A 19498-nucleotide genomic window follows, 5' to 3' on the forward strand; every position below is an offset into this window, starting at 1 on the left:
AAATATGAATTAAGTACACATAATAAAATATAAATTACATAATTATATGGCATAGAAAAGCAAATAATAGATGAAAAATATTTTTTTATAGTTTCATTTAAAACCAAGAGACTTAAATTTTCCCTTTATAAAAATTGCAACTGGGCGCCTGGGTGGCTCAGTTGGTTAAGCGACTGCCTTCAGCTCAGGTCATGATCCCAGGGTCTTGGGATCGAGTCCCACATCGGGCTCCCTGCCCTGCGGGAAGCCTGCTTCTCCCTCTCCCGCTCCCCCTGCTTGTGTTCCCTCTCTCGCTGTGTCTCTCTCTGTCAAATAAATAAATAAATAAATAAATAAAAATTGCAACTTGATTTTGTCCAAGGATAATATGGCATAATTCTACACCTCCTTATTTGGGTGTGGGGATACAATTAGCTGCACAAATACAAGCAGGTAACATACCCTATGTGGATGACTGGGTGTGCCTTTTTTGGACATGCATCTTGGGATAGCTGCACTGTGCACAGTTCCGGATGGTCACCACTATCAGCATCACCTTAGTACAGCATCGGGTCTATAAAAAAAGAGAGGCCAACTCCCTCCGCTCCAGTGGGATATAGAGAAGTACAAGAACAGAAAGTGTTCCTAGTATTATTGATGAAATCTTCTTAAAATTAGGAAAAAAGAGAAATGTAAGAAAATACATACAGATGATTTCTTCTCTAGCTCTTGAAAAGGGTTTGTTTGTTTTTTTTAAGGCAGAGATCCACTACTAGAATTTAACAAATTCTACTTGTAGTTCCATGCTATTTTTTTTTAAACACGTAACAATTGAGGTAAATGGCAGGACTATGAGATTTTTTTTAAAGCATAAAATACTCAGAAGTTACACCCATAAAAATTTGCAGCCAGCTAGAAAATGTTCTGTGGCCATAGCGTGGTCCTTGTCATCTCAGGAAGTAGGGTGTATTGGGGAAAATGTGGACAAACCAGGTTCAGAGCAAGTAGAAGAGCTTATGATAACAAACCCATCAGCAAGGGGGTCAGTACTAACTCAGCAGCTTGGAGTTCAACAACCCAGTGCGGTGTTTGTCCTTTCAGAAGATAAGACAAAGTGAGGGTAAAGTGTGGATGACCCTGATCCAGAGCAAGAGAAAGAGGAGAAAGGGCTTGTAGGCAGAGGACTCACCTACCACTGAGATCTGTAGTAACTGCAGCTTGGATGTTAACAAGCAAAACATGAGCAAACACCATACACTGTGGAAAGTAAACCAGTAGAACCTGTTCAAGAAAGAGGAACCAAAGGCATACCAAGTTTCAAGGACTTCACCTAACAAGCAGATTCCTAGAATTACCACTGGAGGAAGAGGATGTCATCTTGGTGAATATCATGAACTCAGAGTGAACTCAGCAGAACATAGAACAGGTTGATGAATAAAGAACAAATGATATAACTCCAGAAAATATTATCATTAACCAATTTCAAGTGAGATCTTGTCCCCAGTGTGTTATATATTAACATCATATTAACCCTATCTAGGACTGGCTACAGAATTTGTGGGGGGCCCTGTACAAAAAGAAAGAGACCTCCTGTTCCTAAATCATTAGGAATTTCAAGATGGCAATAGCAGGGCACTAAACTAAGTGCAGGGCCCTTCTAAGCCCGGGGTCTTGTGCGTTGACCAGGTTGCATGCTCATGAAGCTGACTCTGGCCCTATTAAAAATGAGTGGAAGTCAGAAGTTTTGACTTTACTTCTACAAAGTGAAGAACTGCTTCAAATGTCAAGTGAGATATATATATATATATATTTTAAGATTTTATTTATCTATTTTACAGAGAGAGAGCACAAGCAGGGGGAACAGTAGAGGGAAAGAGAGAAGCAGGCTCCCCGTCGAGCAGGGAGCCCGACACGGGGCTTGATCCCAGGACCCTGAGATCATGACCCGAGCCGAAGGCAGAGGCTCAACCATCTGAGCCACCCAGGCGCCCCGTCAAGTGAGATATTTTTTTTTAAAGATTTTATTTATTTATTTGACAGAGAGATATATAGAGAGAACAAGTAGGCAGAGAGGCAGGCAGAGGGAGAGGGAGAAGCAGGCTCCCCGCCGAGCAGGGAGCCCGATGCAGGGCTCAATCCCAAGACCCTGGGATCATGACCCCAGCCGAAGGCAGCCGCCTAACCAACTGAGCCACCCAGGCGCCCCAAGTGAGATATTTTTAATGCAATAGTATCTTTACCACAGTATAAAGCAATCACTGATTTAATTATACTAAATATGAACATTACGATTGAGGATTAGAAACACCTTAACCAGTGAACAACTGCTTGTCAAGTCACTGATATAATAGTTTTTTTTATAAGTTGAAACATTTTAAAAAAGATTTTATTTATTTATTTCACAGAGAGAGAGAGAAAGAGCACAAGCAGGAGGAGTGGCAGATGGAGATCCTGACTTGGGGGGGGCGGGGCAGCAGGGTGCTGGATCCCAGGACCCTGGCATCAGGACCTGAGCCAAAGGCAGACACTTAACCGACTGAGCCACCCAGGCGCCCCAACATAATAGTTTTTAAAACCATTTTATTTTTTATTTTTTTAAGATTTTATTTATTTATTTGACAGAGAGAGACACAGTGAGAGAGGGAACACAAGCAGGAAGAGTGGGAGAGGGAGACACAAGCAGGGGGAGTCTCCAGGAGAGGGAGAAGCAGGCTGTCCGCTGAGCAGGGAGCCCAATATGGGGTTCCATCCCAGGACCCTGGGACCATGACCTGAGCCGAAGGCAGACGCTTAACAACTGAGCCACTCAGGCGCCCCAGTTTTTAAAACCATTTTAGAAAAGCTTCTGAAAACCCACCAACAATTGAAGGAACACAGTGGAAGTCTTAAAGTTAGGATGGTAAATTGACCTAGATTCTTGCCTCTTTTTCTTTTTGATGGTTGTCATCAAGCCCCTCATTCCATGTTAAAAGAAATTTTCCCCATGGAAGGAAAAGATCCTGGGCTTGGAAATGGGTGTAATAACATGTGGCTCTGCATCATCCCCCTTTTGGGAAGAGAGTAAACATGTTTTTGGTTGTTAATGAAATGTCTGTACTATGCTTTCTGCTTATTTTAGGCAAATAGTTTTAAAATTATGAAAAATTCTGTATACTAAAGTATAGACTCTATAAAGAATAGTGAACACCTACTGTACTACACTTCTCAGCTCTTAAGAAACAAAATATTAAAAATATAACTGAAGCCATTTCTTCCCCTTCCCCCAAATGTAATTCTGAGAACTGCAGAACTTTCCACAGATAACAACTGTCCAAACCTCTGCACTAAGAGACTTGACCAAACTCTAGCATGGTTTCCAGCAAGTTAACACCATGTCCCTAGGAGGACTCTAGCCCCCCACGGGAATCCAGCTCCTCATTAAAATGCCTGATTGAGAGAGTTCAGCTGCCAGGAGAATTCACTCTTTGTTCTAGCCAATCCTGATGATAGGTTTCTGACCTCTCTTTCTTGGAGCATTTATTAGAAAGGGTTTACAACTGTGAATGTTTCTCTCACAACTTAAAAGTGTCCTTCTCAAGGATCTGAGAGTCATTTCTTTGAAATGTAATCATCAGGAATGATAGGGCCACTGTCTCCCAGCCTCTGTGGGAGGATAGAATCCTAACTTCAAAAATTGCCAGCTAGCAGACACAGCTGGCCTAATCACAGTCACACTGGCTAACCCTTTGTAATTTTTCACTTCTCTGACTCTAATGAGCCCCCACTCTCCCTACTCCCTCATTCTCCCTTTAAAACCTCTAATCACCTCTGCACCAATTGGAACAGAGCTCAGCTCTTTCCCCGTACTGTCAGTAGTTTCTGAATAAAATCTGTTTTCACTGCTTTAACGAATGTCTGGCTGTATGAGAAATGCCATTCCAGTTTTTCTATCCTTCCCCTTCATTTTTAAAAGCACATATGCATCTATTCATAAACAGCATATTGTTTTGCCTGTTTTTAACACCAAATATAAATGACACCATACCTTACCTAAACTTCTGCAATCTGTTTTGTCCATTCAACATTATATTTTTCCGATTTATTCATATTGCTACATGCATCTCTACTTCATCGGTGTTGGTTTCAAGGCTTGCAAAAGCGTTTCTCTAGGTCCATCCTCCTGAGCTCGTGCCCACCCGGATGGTAAAGGGGAGACAAGAGGCTGCTGCTTTGATGGTGGTGGTGTGGGCCGAGCTTGGACGTGGAGGCCAAGGTGCCCATACTTGTGGAGTGAACTGGAAAGGAAGTAGGGTGGGAAGAGAAGAAATGTGGCGGCTCTGTTTGGGACTCCAGGAATTCTAGATATCTGAATTTGGATTTGACCTTCCAGGTTATTAGGAAGATACATATAAAGGTGGGAGGTTGGAGCATATTTCCTTTATTTTTAGCGCTTGTTTTCAAACAACTTCAACTTCAAACAACTTCCAAGTATTCAGGCATAAAGTATGCGGCCTCCATTTGTACTTTTGACCGCGCCCCACAAATAGGGGTGGGCGTGACCTTTCTCACACCCAACTCTTTCCGCAAACCGAGTTGTTACAGCAGGAAATGACTACAGTGTGGCTATACTCCTACCTTCACCTTCCCTGTGGAATTCCCCCCTCTCCAACTCTCTCCCCTAGTTAGGACTCCCGATTCTGATTTTGTTAAGAAGGACGCCAAGACGTAATGAAGAAGCCAAATGGACGCTAAAAAGCGACGCTCACAAGGCCTTTCACCAGGTCACGCTCCCTCATCAAGCTCCGCCCACTCTCCCTACTCCCTCATTCCGTCCGGGTCCCCGGGGCATCCTGGGACATGTAGTCTTTGAAAGGGCAACAGCTTTGACTAAGTCTCCTCCCCCAAGCTGCCTTTTGCTCTGGGGATGTCGTGACGTTGCGTTCCTCCCGTCTCTTGCCTCCTCCCTCTTTCTTTTCCTCTCCAGAAGCTCAGTCCCAGACCTCCGAGAATCTTTTACGACATTGGGTCTCCGAGTCGGTCCCGGCGCCGGGTCCACTTTTCGGCAAAGTGACGTGGACGTCAACAGCAATGGCGGAAGGAGAAGAGGTTCTGCTAGGGCCAACGTCAAGCAGCGACGGCTGGTGAGTGAAAGCCCAGGGCTGATTCTTATTGCCCCTATATTCTTCCTTCTCACCATCCTGCCGGTCCTTGAGGCACTGGCAGGCGCCAGCGTGGAACGGGAAGACCCGTCCTGGACAAAGTCCACTGCCCAGCCCCGCCCCCTCTGCCGGCCGGGTCCTTTCAGCCAATTCCGTCAAGCCAGAGGGGCTGAGGCCCGACTCCAAGGGAGAGGGGTGTCGTCCAGGTCCTGGGCCTCAGTTCGGTCCTCCTGTTTCGTTCACCGGTCCAAAACGTGCTGGAGAGGGTGGCTTCAGGGCTGGGTTTGGCCGGAATATGTGGCCCTGGGAGTGAGAGTAGGTTGGTTCGGAAGGAAGTTGCGTGGATATAGATCTGAGGCGCTAGAATACCATTTGAAGACGAGACACTTGAAATGACCACCGCAACCTTTGCCTGAGAGGTTGAGAGATACACCGAGGGAGGATCCCTCCCACAGAGTTGAGATATTTTTTATCCTAGTTTTTATTTCTTGTTTTGCATTTCAACAGTTCCCACTATTCGTCTCACACAAGTCGTCTTTTTTCTTCCGACCACTTTCCTCACAGCTCAGTCTTTACAGCTTTGGATGCTTTCTGGACATTGCTCTTGCTGCTCCCAAGCCTTTGCGTGCTTACCTGACTTACACTCAGGGTTGTGGGGGGGGGGGGGGGAGGGACCTCCAATAATTTTCGGTGGACTTTAGTCACCCAGTGTCGTTAATCTTTGGGAAAGGCCCCTACTTTTGAAATAGTTGATCTTTAAAATATATTTTTAGGGGCAATATCATAAAAAAATATGAAACCCTTAGAGGCTTTTTGAATTTTTATATTTAAGTATATTGACCACATGTATTAGATAGTTTTAGATTTGCTTTTTCATCACATGACATGTATACAGCTCATGTAATAAAGCTGTTTGCCTAAAATTATACAGGACATTTTAGACATGGACTTTAATCCTTGAGAAAGAAACGGAAATCATTGAAAGGGATAGATAATATAGTAACTGAGAAATTCAACTTTCAATTAGCAGACATCCAGTATCACCTTAGTGCATGCATGTACTCTCCAAGGTGTAAGAGGAGAACTTACCGGTGACCTACGTGTAGTTTCTTTTCTCAATTTGCTTATATTGGAGCTGTGACAGTTACACTAAGTAACAAGGTAAAATTGATCCAGCTCTTTGGGAATGTGAGTGAGTGTTACGGGATTTCCGGGGGGTGGGGTGGGGGGGGCAGAAGCCACTTCATTTGCAGTTATTGGAGAAAGCTTCATGGAAGCAGAGGTGTTTGAATTAGGCCTTGAAGAATCAACAGGATTTAGACTAGTGTTGTCCAATAGAAGTATAATGTGGGCCACATATGTAATTTAAAATTTTCTTTTTAAGATTTTTTATTATTTTTTTTTTAATTTTTAAGTAATCTCTACACCCAACCTGGGGCTCAAACTGACAACCTGAAATCAAAAGTCACATGTTCCCCCAACTGAGCCAGCCAGGTGCCCCTATAATTTAAAATTTTTTAGTAGCCACATTAAAAACTAAAACAAAAAGCAGTTGAAATTATTTTATTATATCCCGAATATTATTTCAACATATCATTGTTATACAAAGAAACCAATTAGATAATTTTACATCTTTTTTGGTAAAAAGTCTTCAAATTCAACATGTATTTTACCTTTATCCTACATCTCAATTGGATCTAGCCACATTTCAAGTGTTAAATAGCCACACATGGCTAGTGGCTAACATTGGATAGTGCATTCAGATTAACAGATGGGAAAGGCCTCTGAATGGAGTAATTGTGTGAGTATGGACATAGGCAAGAAAACTAATGATTATTTGGAGAGTGAGGACTAGAACTTCATGAAATTTGCTGTCTTGGAAGTGTGAATTTTTGTATCATAAACCTTCTCTGTTCAGCTTATTGGAGGCCATGAGAAATGTTTCTAGAGTTAAAGCATCTTTGAGAAGTTCTTAGGAGGATTGTGAATATGAGCCTGATTCACAGAGGCAAGGAACATGGAGCTAATGGTTGTTAAAGTAACATTTGTTCTCTTCTAGGGTTGTTGTATCTTTTGTGTGACTTTCAATTTTTGTTGTTTATATTTTCATGAATGGAGGATTTCCGTGATTTCTGCTCTCCTTCCATTCTCATGTAATCTTTCTCCTTTTTCTCTGCTTACTCCACTCCGGGGTGTCCCCTAGGAGTGAGTTTGAATACAATCAGAGAAGACATTTGGATTTGGAGCCATAGATTTGGTAAAGCCTCTGTTCTTAGACTAGTGAATGGATTGTTATGGAATGGGCAGGGTTTACTCTTTCCAAAAAAAAGTCACTTTTTTTTTTTTTTTTTTTTTTTTTTGGAGAGAGAGTGTGTGTGGTGGTGGTGGTGGAGGGGCAGAGGGAGAGGGAGAGAGAGAATCTTAAGCAGGCTCCATGCTGGGCTTGATCTTTTGACCCTGAGATAATGACCTGAGCTGAAATCAAGCGTCACATGCTTAACTGACTAAGCTACCCAGGCGCCCCAAGTCACATTTTTATTGTAACTTTTTCTGAAATGTGTTATATATCTCGTTGCCTAACTGGAACTTAGCTCAGTGACTTAGGATCATTCAGTTTACAGATATAAGTGTGTACGAATAAAACTAGGTCCCTGTCCTCAAGGAATTTGTGGTCTAGTTAGAGGAGGCACATTTAAGAATATCAATTACTATTATACTTCTGTATTATAGTGTGACCTATCTAGGCAGAAAGGGTAGATTGTTGCTATGTTAAATGGCCCCATACAACCATCTCTTTTTGAGATTGCTTTTTGTTAGTTTTTTTCTGTTTTCTTTCTTTGTTAGTGGTATTTCCCAGTTTGTTCTTAATCTGTGAAACTAGGTAGCTGACCATGTTAAAATTGTGTATACATTTGTAAAATGGCTCAGGATGGGGCCCAAAGATCTTAAAAGTACAAGATGACGCTTGCATATTTTCAGTTATGTTCCAGGCCAGTGCTTCTCAAAATTTAAATGTGCTTTAGAATTACCTGGGGATCTTGTTAAAATGTAGATTCACTAGATTTGCTTGGGACCTGAGATTTCTGACTGACTAGCTAATAGGTGATGGCAATTCTGCTGGTTCATGGACCGTACTCTTTAGCAAGGTTCTAGGTGATGTATATAGCTCAAAATGAGTTGGCCAGAGGAATTTATCTCTATATATTACCTGCTATATTTTTTCCTCTAACACATTATGCTGTAATTTATCTGATTACATGATTTATCATTGCTGTTTACATAGTGAACTTCTCAAGGGCAGCGGCTGATAGCAGGTGGCTCAGTAGATGTTTATTGTCTGAATGACTTTTGTAAAATCATGTGCAATAACATACCAACCTGTCATTTCATATACATTTTCTGACTCCATTGTTTTTGTGAACTGTGTAATCGTATGCTTGTATGCTCACCTTTTCAGAAAATAGCTCTCTAACTTTCTGAAACCACAGCCACATAAGCCACATATGTTGAAAGAGGGTGTGGAGAAATCTTTTAAAAATGTTTATAGCGAGGGTGCCTGGGTGGCTCAGTCGTTAAGCGTCTGCCTTCGGCTCAGGTCATGATCCCAGGGTCCTGGGATCGCGTCCCACATTGGGCTCCCTGCTCAGCGGGAAGCCTGCTTCTCCCTCACCCACTCCCCCTGCTTGTGTTCCTGCTCTCGCTCTCTCTCTGTCAAATAAATAAATAAAGTCTTAAAAAAAAAAATGTTTATAGCGAGTTTGAAATTATTATTAAAAAAAATTTTTTTTCTATTAAGTAAACTACTCCCAATATGGGTCTTGAGTTCATGACCCTGAGATCAAGAGTCTCATGTGCTACTGACTGAGCCAGCCAGGTGCCCGCAAGTTTGAAATTATTTAAATTTAAACAAGCTGTTGGTTTGTAAAAATCAAACAAATGTTAAATTTTTACAGTTCAGAGATTGATAATTACTCTTCTCGGTATTGAAGCAGTCAGCCTTGGATTTGAACAAAAGTTTCTCATTTTCTGAGGCGTTCTTTCTGACATAAGGCCTAAACATCTAAAGTCATAATTTAAAAAATATATTTTATATAGATACTAATTTTACAACAACGGTTGGTATCCTGAGTTTAGTTTAAAATTTTTGTACAATATTCAATATTCAATTTATTTTTTTTTAAAGATTTTTATTTGAGAGAGAGAGAGAGAGAGAGAGAGAGAGCACATGGGGGGGAGGGTCAGAGGGAGAAGCAGACTCCCAAGCAGCAGGGAGCCCGATGCGGGACTCGATCCAGGGACTCCAGGATCATGACCTGAGCTGAAGGCAGACGCTTAACTGACTGAGCCACCCAGGCGTCCCTGTTTTTAAAGGTAATTCCTAAATAATAATTCAGTTCTAGGATTTTGCTCCTGTGGATGTTAGTAATTGGTTTTTGCGTGCCAAAAAAAAAGTATTCAGTTACTTTATTTTCCTTTATTTGTACTTACTGTGAAGAGTCCAGGTGCATTCCCTCCCTATCTTAGAGGCAAGTCAGGTAATTCTGGAGCACCCTGTTAAGTGTTTTGCAATACACAGCTAACTTATGAGTAGGTGTCTTCTGAACAGAATTGAGAAACTATCTGTTGCAAATCGTTGCTGCTGCTTATGCTAAAATGTGGATTCTACTTGGTATAAACTAAAAACAGTGGCTTCCCTCATGTCTCAAAAAGCAAAACAGAGTTTAGCAAAGCATTCAGCAGACATTAACTGAATACTGGTTATATTCAAGCTGTTGTGTGGTGTTTTAGAGAAAATTTGAGACAGATTTAAAACCAGAAGCCAGAAGTTGCATTGTTTTCACTTGCTTGAATAGGATTATATAGCTTGAAAGGGGACAGTGCTTGAAGTAACTTATTTAGATGTTGAGAATTTTGAATGAAGAATAAATCAGTCCCATGTTAGGCTTACAAGAACAAATTGTCTTGTGGAAATGCAAGAGCAGTAAGTTAATAGCCAATTAAAAAAAAAGCCTATTTCCTGAAATTTCATGTATATTTGTTTTTAAGAGTCTGTCTAACCTCTGACCTGAGCTGAGAAAATGATCAGTAATTAAATCATTAAATCATTTGTTTCAAGTTTCCTCTCTTTTTCTTGAGAGTTAAAGAAGTTTTTTCTTATCCTTAAGCTGACATAGCATTTCATAGTTGGGTGGGAATGCTGTAGTGTGTGCTTTTCTTGCTTTAAAGCAGTTGTTACATAAAACTAGTTGCTATGGTGATATTTAATAATTTTAGCAGGATATAAGAAAAATACTATATGTTTGCATAGGGCTTTATCTCTTATGTGATGCTCATATATACTATCTCATTTGGCTTTTACAACAATTCTATGAGAAGGGGAAGTTATGAATTATTGTAGTTTTCTGGTTAGAGATGAGAAGACAGGCTTAGGATTGTCAGATGACAAACCCAGTTAGTGGAAAATCTGGGACTTAAACTTCTATCTCTTTCAGCCCTGTATTCTTTCTAAAGTTGATTGCATATATTATGTATTTCACATATACTTAAACTTGACACCTAGAGAGAACCCAATTAAAAGTACGCTAGTTCTGGGGCACCTGGGTGGCTCAGTCAGTTAGGTGTCTGACTCTTGATATCAGCTCAGGTCTTCATCTCAGGGTTGTGAGTTCAAGCCCTGTGTTGGGCTCTACGCTGAGTGTGGAGCCTACTTAAAAAAACTAAAAATAAATAAAAATTAAAATGTGCTAGTCTATACTCAATCTTGTGTTTTGAAAGGCACACTATTCTAACATATGCATTGTTGAACATATGTATCTGTGGCACCTATAAAACTGTAAGGATATGCATAAGCTGTGTACCACATTGTCTTATATACACAAAAAGGGACAATTCATGATTGATACGGTGGGATGTGATACAGAGCATTATATACTATAGCTTTAAAGCTCTTTAGTTTTCATAATGTATTCTTATACCCTTGCCAAAAATAAATAGATTAGTTTTTGATCTTGAGATATTATGTTTATATATTCACATTTAGATAATATGTACATATCTGATATTATGTGTTTAAATGTATTTGTATAATTATGTTAAGTACGTTATGTAAGTAATATAATTATATTACATGTACCTATATCATATATAAAATAGAATTATTATTTACAGTCTGTGAGAACATAGTAGTGATATTTAATTAGAAAATAGAAGTAATTATACAGTTTAGTAACTTCATCAGCTCAGTCATTTTTCTGTTGTTTTATTCAGGGATATTGGAGAAACAAGAAACTTTTTTTTTTCTTTTTAAATATTTTATTTAATTATTTCAGAGAGAGGGAGTACACAAGGGGGAGGGTTAGGTGCAGAGGGAGAGGGAGAAGCAGATGACCCCCCTCCCCTGCTGAGCAGGAAGCCTGACACAGGGCTTGATCCCAGGACCCTGGGATCAGTATCTGAGCTGAAGGCAGATGCTCAACCAACTGAGCCACCCAGGTGCCCCAAGAAACTTGGTTTTAAAATAGCTCTCTTGTGGTTACTTTCCCCTTTCAGGAGTTTCTAATGTTTGTTTTGAAGTATAAAAGTGATCCATAGAAGAATGTATTTATCTCATAAAGCTGTGCAATTAAATACTAGCAATTCTTGAGCTTTATATTGTAGATTCTATTTAGGTTTAACCACTGACAGAAAGGTAAATGAGATTCTCTTTAATCAAATTATCATTGATGATTGCAATGCAAGTTAAAAAAAAAATCTATTGTGTATTTCTTTGCCATACTAATCTCCATTGGTAAAGTACCCTTGGAAAGATGTGCAGTGTTGTCACCTCATTTGTAGTAGTGTTCCTTTATTTTCTAAAATGATGGTTTCAAGGAAAGGAATATTGGTAGTGTTTCTTTTCTCATTACATCTTGGATAAGTTTGAAATTTGTGATAGAAATAAGTAATGTGCTGTTTTATGTTGACTTGTGGTGTTTTCATCCTATTCATTCCCTTGGGAAAAGGACATACTCTCTTTTCCAAATAAACTACTGCTTTGGTGGGGTGGGGGAAACCTGGTGCATTTCTTTGTGCTTTGAAAGTGCTGGAAAGTCGGGGTGCCTGGGTGGCTCAGTTGGTTGAGCGCCTGGCTCTTGATTTCAGCTCAAGTCATGATCTCAGGTTTCTGAGATGGAGCCCCACATCCATTGAGTTCTGGGCTCAGCAGTGAGTCTGTTTCTCACCCCCCCCCCCCCCACATACACCTGCACTCTCTCTCTCTCAAAAATAAATAAATAAATATTCAAAAAAAGGAGCGCTGGAAAGTCACCTCTTATGTATAGAAAAGAACAGTATATTAGGGATTTTTTATTTTGAGGAAGCATGAAAGAGGAAAGGCTTTGGAGTACTCTCTAAAGTCAACTTCCCATTAGTAAAGAAAATATTCTTCCATTATGCAAGCAAAGGCTTACGGCAAATGCATTGCAACATTATACATAGAGTAAAAGTTATGAGAAGCTGCTTAAGCTGCTTTTTTTTTTTCTTTTGCTTAGGCAAAAATTCCTGAGTTTTTTCTTAGCAGAAGGGGCACACCCCATTGGTACCATTGGTGCAATTTGATCTACATGGATTATGGATCAAAAATAAGTCTGAAGATTTAAAGCATCTGTTCCATTTGTAGTTAATTTTAGTAGTTTACAGAGCAGCGTTCTATGATCTCTGTCTCCTTTGCCTTTTGCACAGTGCTGAAATACTGTAGCTACTATGTTCGGCTTGTCAAGCATAGAGGACTAGATTTACACCTTCTTTACTTGGCACAAGATCCTGCTTAAATATAAATTCTGGAGAGGGTTATATTATTTGGTAAGGGAATCTCCCAAAGCTGCTTTTATGGATCTGATCCTGATACAAAATTTCGCTAATTTTTTTCTAAACCCAGTGAATGGGATTTTTTTTTCTTGGCATTCAAATATACAACTTATTAAAATGCTGTAATAAGTGTGTCTGCTTCTGACAAAAATCCAGATAACATCAAGATTTCATAATTACCATATTTTGTTCTCATAGACTGTAAGGTATCATGGTCATTTCTTAATATGTCTCATACTGTTTGCTGTTAGAAAGTTTTGATGGAGGCACCTGGGTGGCTCAGTTGTTAAGCGTCTGCCTTCAACTTAGGTCATGATCCCAGGGTCCTGGAATCAAGCCCCGCATCGGGCTCCCTGCTTGCAGGGAGCCTGCTTCTCCCTCTCTCACTCCCCCTGCTTGTGTTCCCTCTCTCATTGTCTCTCTCCCTTTCTCTGTCAAATAAATTTAAAAAGTCTTAAAAAAAAAAAAAAGTTTTGATGGTTTGAGGGGCACCTGGGTGGCTTAGTTGGGTAAGCGTCTGATGCTTGATTTTGGCTCAGGTCGTGATTTCAGGTTTGTGAGATGGAGCCCCACGTCAGGCTCCACATTGGGTGTGGAGTCTGCTTGAGATTCTCTCTCTCCCTCTTCCTCTGCCTCCCCCACCCCACTCTCCAGCTTGCTCACTCTCTAAATAAATAAATAAATAAATAAATAAATAAATAAAAATAAAAACCCTTTCTTAGGTTTTTTATTTTATGGTTTGAGATTGGTATTTAAAAATAAGTTATACATGGGCTCCTGGGTGGCTCAGTTGGTAGAGAATGGGACTCTTGATCTTGGGGTCATGAGTTCAAGCCCCGCATAGAGCTTACTTTAAAAATATATAAATAAATAAAATAAAAATAAGTTACACAGTACATATAATGGTCATTGAACTTCATCCATATCTACTGTAGGAGTGAATGTGTAACAAAGTTGTCTTATTTTCATTTCTACCAAATATCACACAAAATATTCAGGAACTAATTAAGGAGTATTGGTGTGGTAGTAATTTGTAACCAGTTTGCTAACAATAGTAGCAAAATAAGTTCAGACAAAGCTTTTGATGCTGATGTGTCAGGACCTGGGCATTAAGAAATAACCAGAAATAAGGTGGCACAAAGTAAGTCATGAAACCACAACTTCACATGTGCAACTTGACACTGTTACACAATCTGGGGCTGGTGCTTAGAACTAGTTAGCTGGTCATTTTTGAGTTTTTTTTTTTTTTTTTTTTTTTTTAAAGATTTTATTTATTTATTTGAGACAGAGAGAATGAGAGAGAGAGAGAGCACATGAGAGGGGGGAGGGTCAGAGGGAGAAGCAGGCTCCCCGCCGAGCAGGGAGCCCGATGCGGGACTTGATCCCGGGACTCCAGGATCATGACCTGAGCCGAAGGCAGTCGCTTAACCAACTGAGCCACCCAGGCGCCCCATTTTTGAGTTTTAAGTAATTGATCAGAGGCTTATGCCTGGATGTAATATATATGTAGGCAAGCTGGCCTGTCATGGTTTAATCTGTGCTCATAGTGATTCACATTCCAGACAAATCCAAACAGACTGCACTTCAGAAGGAGCTGTTCCCAACTTTTTTGAGTGGGTTTCAGATAATAGGACTCAAGATAAAACTTGGAACCGCCAGCTAGATCTCCAGTACCTCACACAGTGGCTAGCAGGTAGTTGTGCTCAATATATATTTATTGAAGGTTTGAATAAAAGAGTACTTTTGGCAGGGAAAGAAAATTCAGAACAAGGGTTAAAGAGAGGTATAGGAAAGTAACGGAGGGCATCTGGGTGGCTCAGTCGTTGAGCGCCTGCCTTCGGCTCAGGTCATGATCCCAGGGTCCTGGGATCGAGCCCCGCATTGGGCTCCCTGCTCTGAGGGAAGCCTGCTTCTCCCTCTCCCACTCCCCCTGCTTGTGTTCCCTCTCTCGCTGTGTCTCTATCAAATAAATAAATAAAATATTTTTTTTTTTTAAAAAGGAAAGTAACGGAAACTTAAGGAGAGTGTTTTAAGAAGAGAATCTTACTTTGCAGCATATGTAAAGAGGACAAGGACTGAGATAGATGATTAATGACTTTTTGGAGCAGTTCAGGAAAAGGATGGAGGGTTTGAGTGAATGAGGAGAGAGTAAGTAGAGATGAGTGGTGATTACTGTTTGCAAGGAGTTGAACTGGAAAAGGAGGGGGAAAGAGTACTTTGAATGGGAGTAGGTCATGTATAGGACCTTTTTAAATAAGCAAATGTGGACATATTTGAGGGAACAGTAACCACAGGCTATATTGTTCTTTATATTTTTGAATGCTGTAAGTTCTGAGTCCATTTTATCTTTTGGCTCTGTTTAATACTGCTAGCAGACTCAGAAGTTTGAGTAATATCCTATACAGTAAAAATAACATGTTTAAGATGTTTACATAGCAGGGATATTTTATTGGGCTTTTATTGATTTCCTTAATAGTGCAGCTTTTAAATTTTTATTTTTATCAAACAATAATATATCTTAGACCCCAATCACTTTAAGATACAACATTAATTTTTAAAAATTGGAAAAAAATTGGTAATTGGTTTTTGTCTATAGTTTCTCTGTACTCTTTGGAGTTTAGGTGATTAACGTATATTCTAGGTCCCATGTGGTCTTTTTTTTTTTTTTTGTAATGGATTAGATTTTTTTTAATTTAAATTCAACTAGCCAACAATAGTACATCATTAGTTTCAGATCTAGTGTTCAGTGATTCATCATTTGCGTATAACACCCAGGGCTCATCACATCACGTGCCTTCCTTAATGCCCATCACCCAATTACCCCATCCCCCGACCCACCACCACTCCAGCAACCCTCAGTTTGTTTCCTGTAGAGAGTCTCTCATGGTTTTTCTCCCTCTCTGATTTCTTCCCATTCAGTTTTCCCTCCCTTCCCCTATGATCCTCTGTACTATTTCTTATATTCCACATGTGAGTGAAACCATATGATAATTGTCTTTCTCTGATTGACTTACTTCGCTCAGCAAAATACTCTCTGGTTCCATCCATGTCGATGTAAATGCTAAGTATCCATCCTTCCTGATGGCTGAGTAATATTCCATTGTGTGTGTATATATATGTATATATACACCACATCTTCTTTATCTATTCATCTGTTGATGTACATCTCTGCTCTTTCCACAGTCTGGCTATTGTGGACATTGCTGCTATGAACGTTGGGTGCCCTTTGGATCACTACCTTTGTATCTTTGGGGTAAATACCTAGTAGTATAATTCCTGGGTCATAGGGTAGCTCTATTTTTAACTTTTTGAGGAACCTCCATACTGTTTTCCAGAGTGGCTGCACCAGCTTGCATTCCCACCAGCAGTGTAGAGGGTTCCTCTTTCTCCACATCCTCGCCAACATTTGTTGTTCCCCGTCTTGTTAATTTTAACCATTCTGACTGGTGTGAGGTGGTATCTCATTGAGGTTTTGATTTGTATTTCCTTGATGCCAAGTGATGTAGAGCATTTCTTTAAGGTGTCTGTTGGCCATTTGGATGTCTTCTTTGGAGAAACATCTGTTGGTGTTTTCTGCCTATTTCTTTTTTTTGTTGTTTTTTTAAGATTTTATTTATTTGAGAGAGAGAGACACAGCGAGAGAGGGGACACAAGCAGGGGAAGTGGGAGAGGGAGAAGCAGGCTTCCTGCGGAGCAGGGAGCCTGATGCGGGGCTCAGTCGCAGGACCCTGGGATCACGACCTGAGCCGAAGGCAGGTGCTTAATGACTGAGCCACCCGGACGCCCCATTTTCTGCCTATTTCTTGACTGGATTCCTTGTTTTTTTGGGTGTTGAGTTTGATAAGTTCTTTATAGATTTTGGATACTAGCCTTTTATCTGAAATATTATTTGCAAATATATTCTCCCATTCTGTAGGTTGCCTTTTAGTTTTGTTGACTGTTTCCTTTGTTGTGCAGAAGCTTTTTATCTTGATGAAGTCCCAGTAGTTCATTTTTGCTTTTGTTTCCCTTGGCTTTGGAGACGTGTCTAGGAAGCAGTTGCTGTGGCCAAGGTTGAAGAGGTTGCTGCCTCTATTCTCGTCTAGGATTTTGATGGATTCCTGTCTCACATTTAGGTCTTTCAAAAAGGATTAGAATTTAAGAATTTGGTTTGATTTGGTTTACTTGGTAGACTGAAAGGCTTCATGAATTAAAACAATTTTTCCCATTCAGAGGACATCCTACCTAAAGTTAGAAATTTATCTCAATTTGCTGAGGTGACAAGAATGTTATTCTGAAGTTGAATAGGCTATGAGAAATCATACAGACTATCTAGTAAGTTGCTAGGAATGATTACTAATTGCTTAATTCTAGGGCTATTTCATTATTTTGTACGAATGCTTTCTATTTCTTTAAAAAACATTTATTGAGTGCTAATTTTGCCTTTAAATATTTATTCTTAACTAAATGAAGAGTGACTTAGTGTTTCCACATATGTATTTCTCTTTTCTGTGTTTTATTATTATCTCATTTGTCTCAGGATTTCTGTTACGTGTACCCATAAATGGTTCATGTGAACAACTTACTGTCTGACACTACAGTGAAGGCTTCAGTGCCTATGGAGTCTATCCAGAAAGAGACTTGAAAAGGACAGATTCAGGCAAGCTGTAGGCATTAAGATGGAATGGAATAGAAAGAGGAGTGGGAGGGATACTCTGGTAGAACAGAAGATAATTCATATGCTGTATGAATACTTTTCACCTCTTGATTCATGGTACTGGGACTGTCCAGTACTATCCCCATTTTATAGGTGAAAAATAAGTTTGTATTCTAGGTCATGGAGCTGTTAAGTGTATAGAGTCTGATGTCACATTTTCTGATTTTAAATTTTATATTATTTTCTCTGTAATACGTTGCCTCAAAGCCTTTATATCCTCAGTTCCTTGGTGGTCTTGCTATTGAGCTGCCATGTCAACAGTGTAGGAGTTTGTTCCTTTCCCACAATGGTAGTTAAATGAACTGGTATTAGCTCGAGGAATTAAAGAGGCAAGGCAGGCTCTTACCCTTTAACCTAAGGTGTGGCTTGAACCCTTCATATGATACACTCCTTCATTGAAATGGTAAATGAGAGTTTGACACAGATTTCATTTGAAAGCCCTAAATTAAAATATTCCTAAACTTTTTCTGATACAGTTACTTCTTTTATAACATTTTTATTGACATATAATTTATGTACCATAAAATTCACCCATCTGAAGTATACATATAGTTCAGTGGTTTCACTATATTCAAAGTGTCAGGCAGTCATCACCATGATTTAATTTTAGACTATTTTTATTACCCCCCAAAGAAACCCCCTACCCATTAGCAGTCAGTCTCATTCCTTGTCACTCCAGACCCCTCAACCACTGATTCTGTCTCTGTACATTTGTCTACTTTAGACATTTCATGTGAGTGGAGTCATACAATATGTGGCCTTTGTGTCTGGTTTCTTTCACTTAGCATACTGTTTTCAGGGTTTATCAACATGTTACATGTATCAATACTTCATGCCTTTTTATTGCTGAGTAATATTCCATTGTATGAATATGTTACATTTTATTTATTCATCAGGTGATGGACTTTTGGATTCCTTCTACTTTTTAGCTATTATAAATAATACTATCATAAGCACTGCTGTACAGGTTTTTTGTTGTCTTTTTTATGAGGTAAAATATATACAACATTAAGTTTTACCGTTTTAATAGGTATGATTCGGTGACATTAAGTACATTCACAATTATTTACAAACATCCCTCACCACTATCCATTTCCAGAATTTTTCATCATCCCAAACAGACGCTTTATAACTAGTAAACAGTAACTTCCCATTCACCTCTTTTACCTGTACCCCTGGTAACTTCTATTTTCTATCTCTGTCATACAGTATTTACTCATTTGTGGCTGGTTTATTTCACTTATCACTTGTCTTCAGAGTTCATCCATGTTGTACCATCTGTCAGAATTTCCTTCCTTTTTAAGGCTGAGTAATATTTCATTGTACGTATATACCACATTTTGTTTACCCATCCATTGATGGATATTTGGGTTGTTTCCACTTTTTGGCTATTGTGAATAATGCTGCTATGAATGTGGACGTAGAAATAACTGTTTGAGTCCTTGTTTTTAGTTCTTTTGGATATATACCCAGAAGTGGAATTGCTAGATTATATGGTAACTCTCTATAACTTTTAAGTAACTGCCAAACTTTTCCACAGTGGCTATGCCATTTTACATTCCCACCAGCAGTGCACAAGGATTGTAATTTCTCCACATTCTTGCCCTTTTTTTGATACTGGCCATCTTAATGGGTATGAAATTTAGTGTGTCTTTTTGATATTAGCCATTCTTGTGAATGTAAAATGGTATCTCATTGTGGTTTTGATTTAAACTTCCCTAATGGCTAATGATGTTGAATGTCTTTTCATGACTTACTGGTCATTTGTATATCTTTTCTGAAGAAAGAAGAGTTGTCAGATGCCTTGGAAAGGTTAAATTAAGGTAAAGATTTGGATATT

The 19498-nt window shown here is 39.5% G+C and overlaps 1 protein-coding gene across 3 annotated transcripts in view; it reads left to right on the plus strand.

Annotated features, from left to right (window-relative positions):
* The first annotated feature begins 4684 nt into the window (after positions 1 to 4684).
* The window catches only part of TBC1D23 (TBC1 domain family member 23), a 54831-nt gene continuing 40017 nt past the window's right edge, over positions 4685 to 19498 (plus strand). For 2 of the 3 annotated variants that reach the window (XM_045902749.2, XM_045902750.2), the window contains exons 1-2: positions 4685 to 4739; positions 4943 to 5099. In XM_045902749.2, the coding sequence (XP_045758705.1) occupies positions 4700 to 4739; positions 4943 to 5099 (197 nt within the window). In that variant the 5' untranslated portion in view covers positions 4685 to 4699. Of the gene's footprint in view, positions 4740 to 4942; positions 5100 to 19498 lie in introns of those variants that run through there. The other variant, XM_045902751.3, reaches the window with a different exon arrangement.

The sequence above is a fragment of the Mirounga angustirostris genome, unplaced genomic scaffold (assembly GCF_029215605.1).
Source record: "Mirounga angustirostris isolate CCGP_5_RB_7025 unplaced genomic scaffold, mMirAng1.0.hap1 SCAF_1, whole genome shotgun sequence".
Lineage (NCBI taxonomy): Eukaryota > Metazoa > Chordata > Mammalia > Carnivora > Phocidae > Mirounga > Mirounga angustirostris.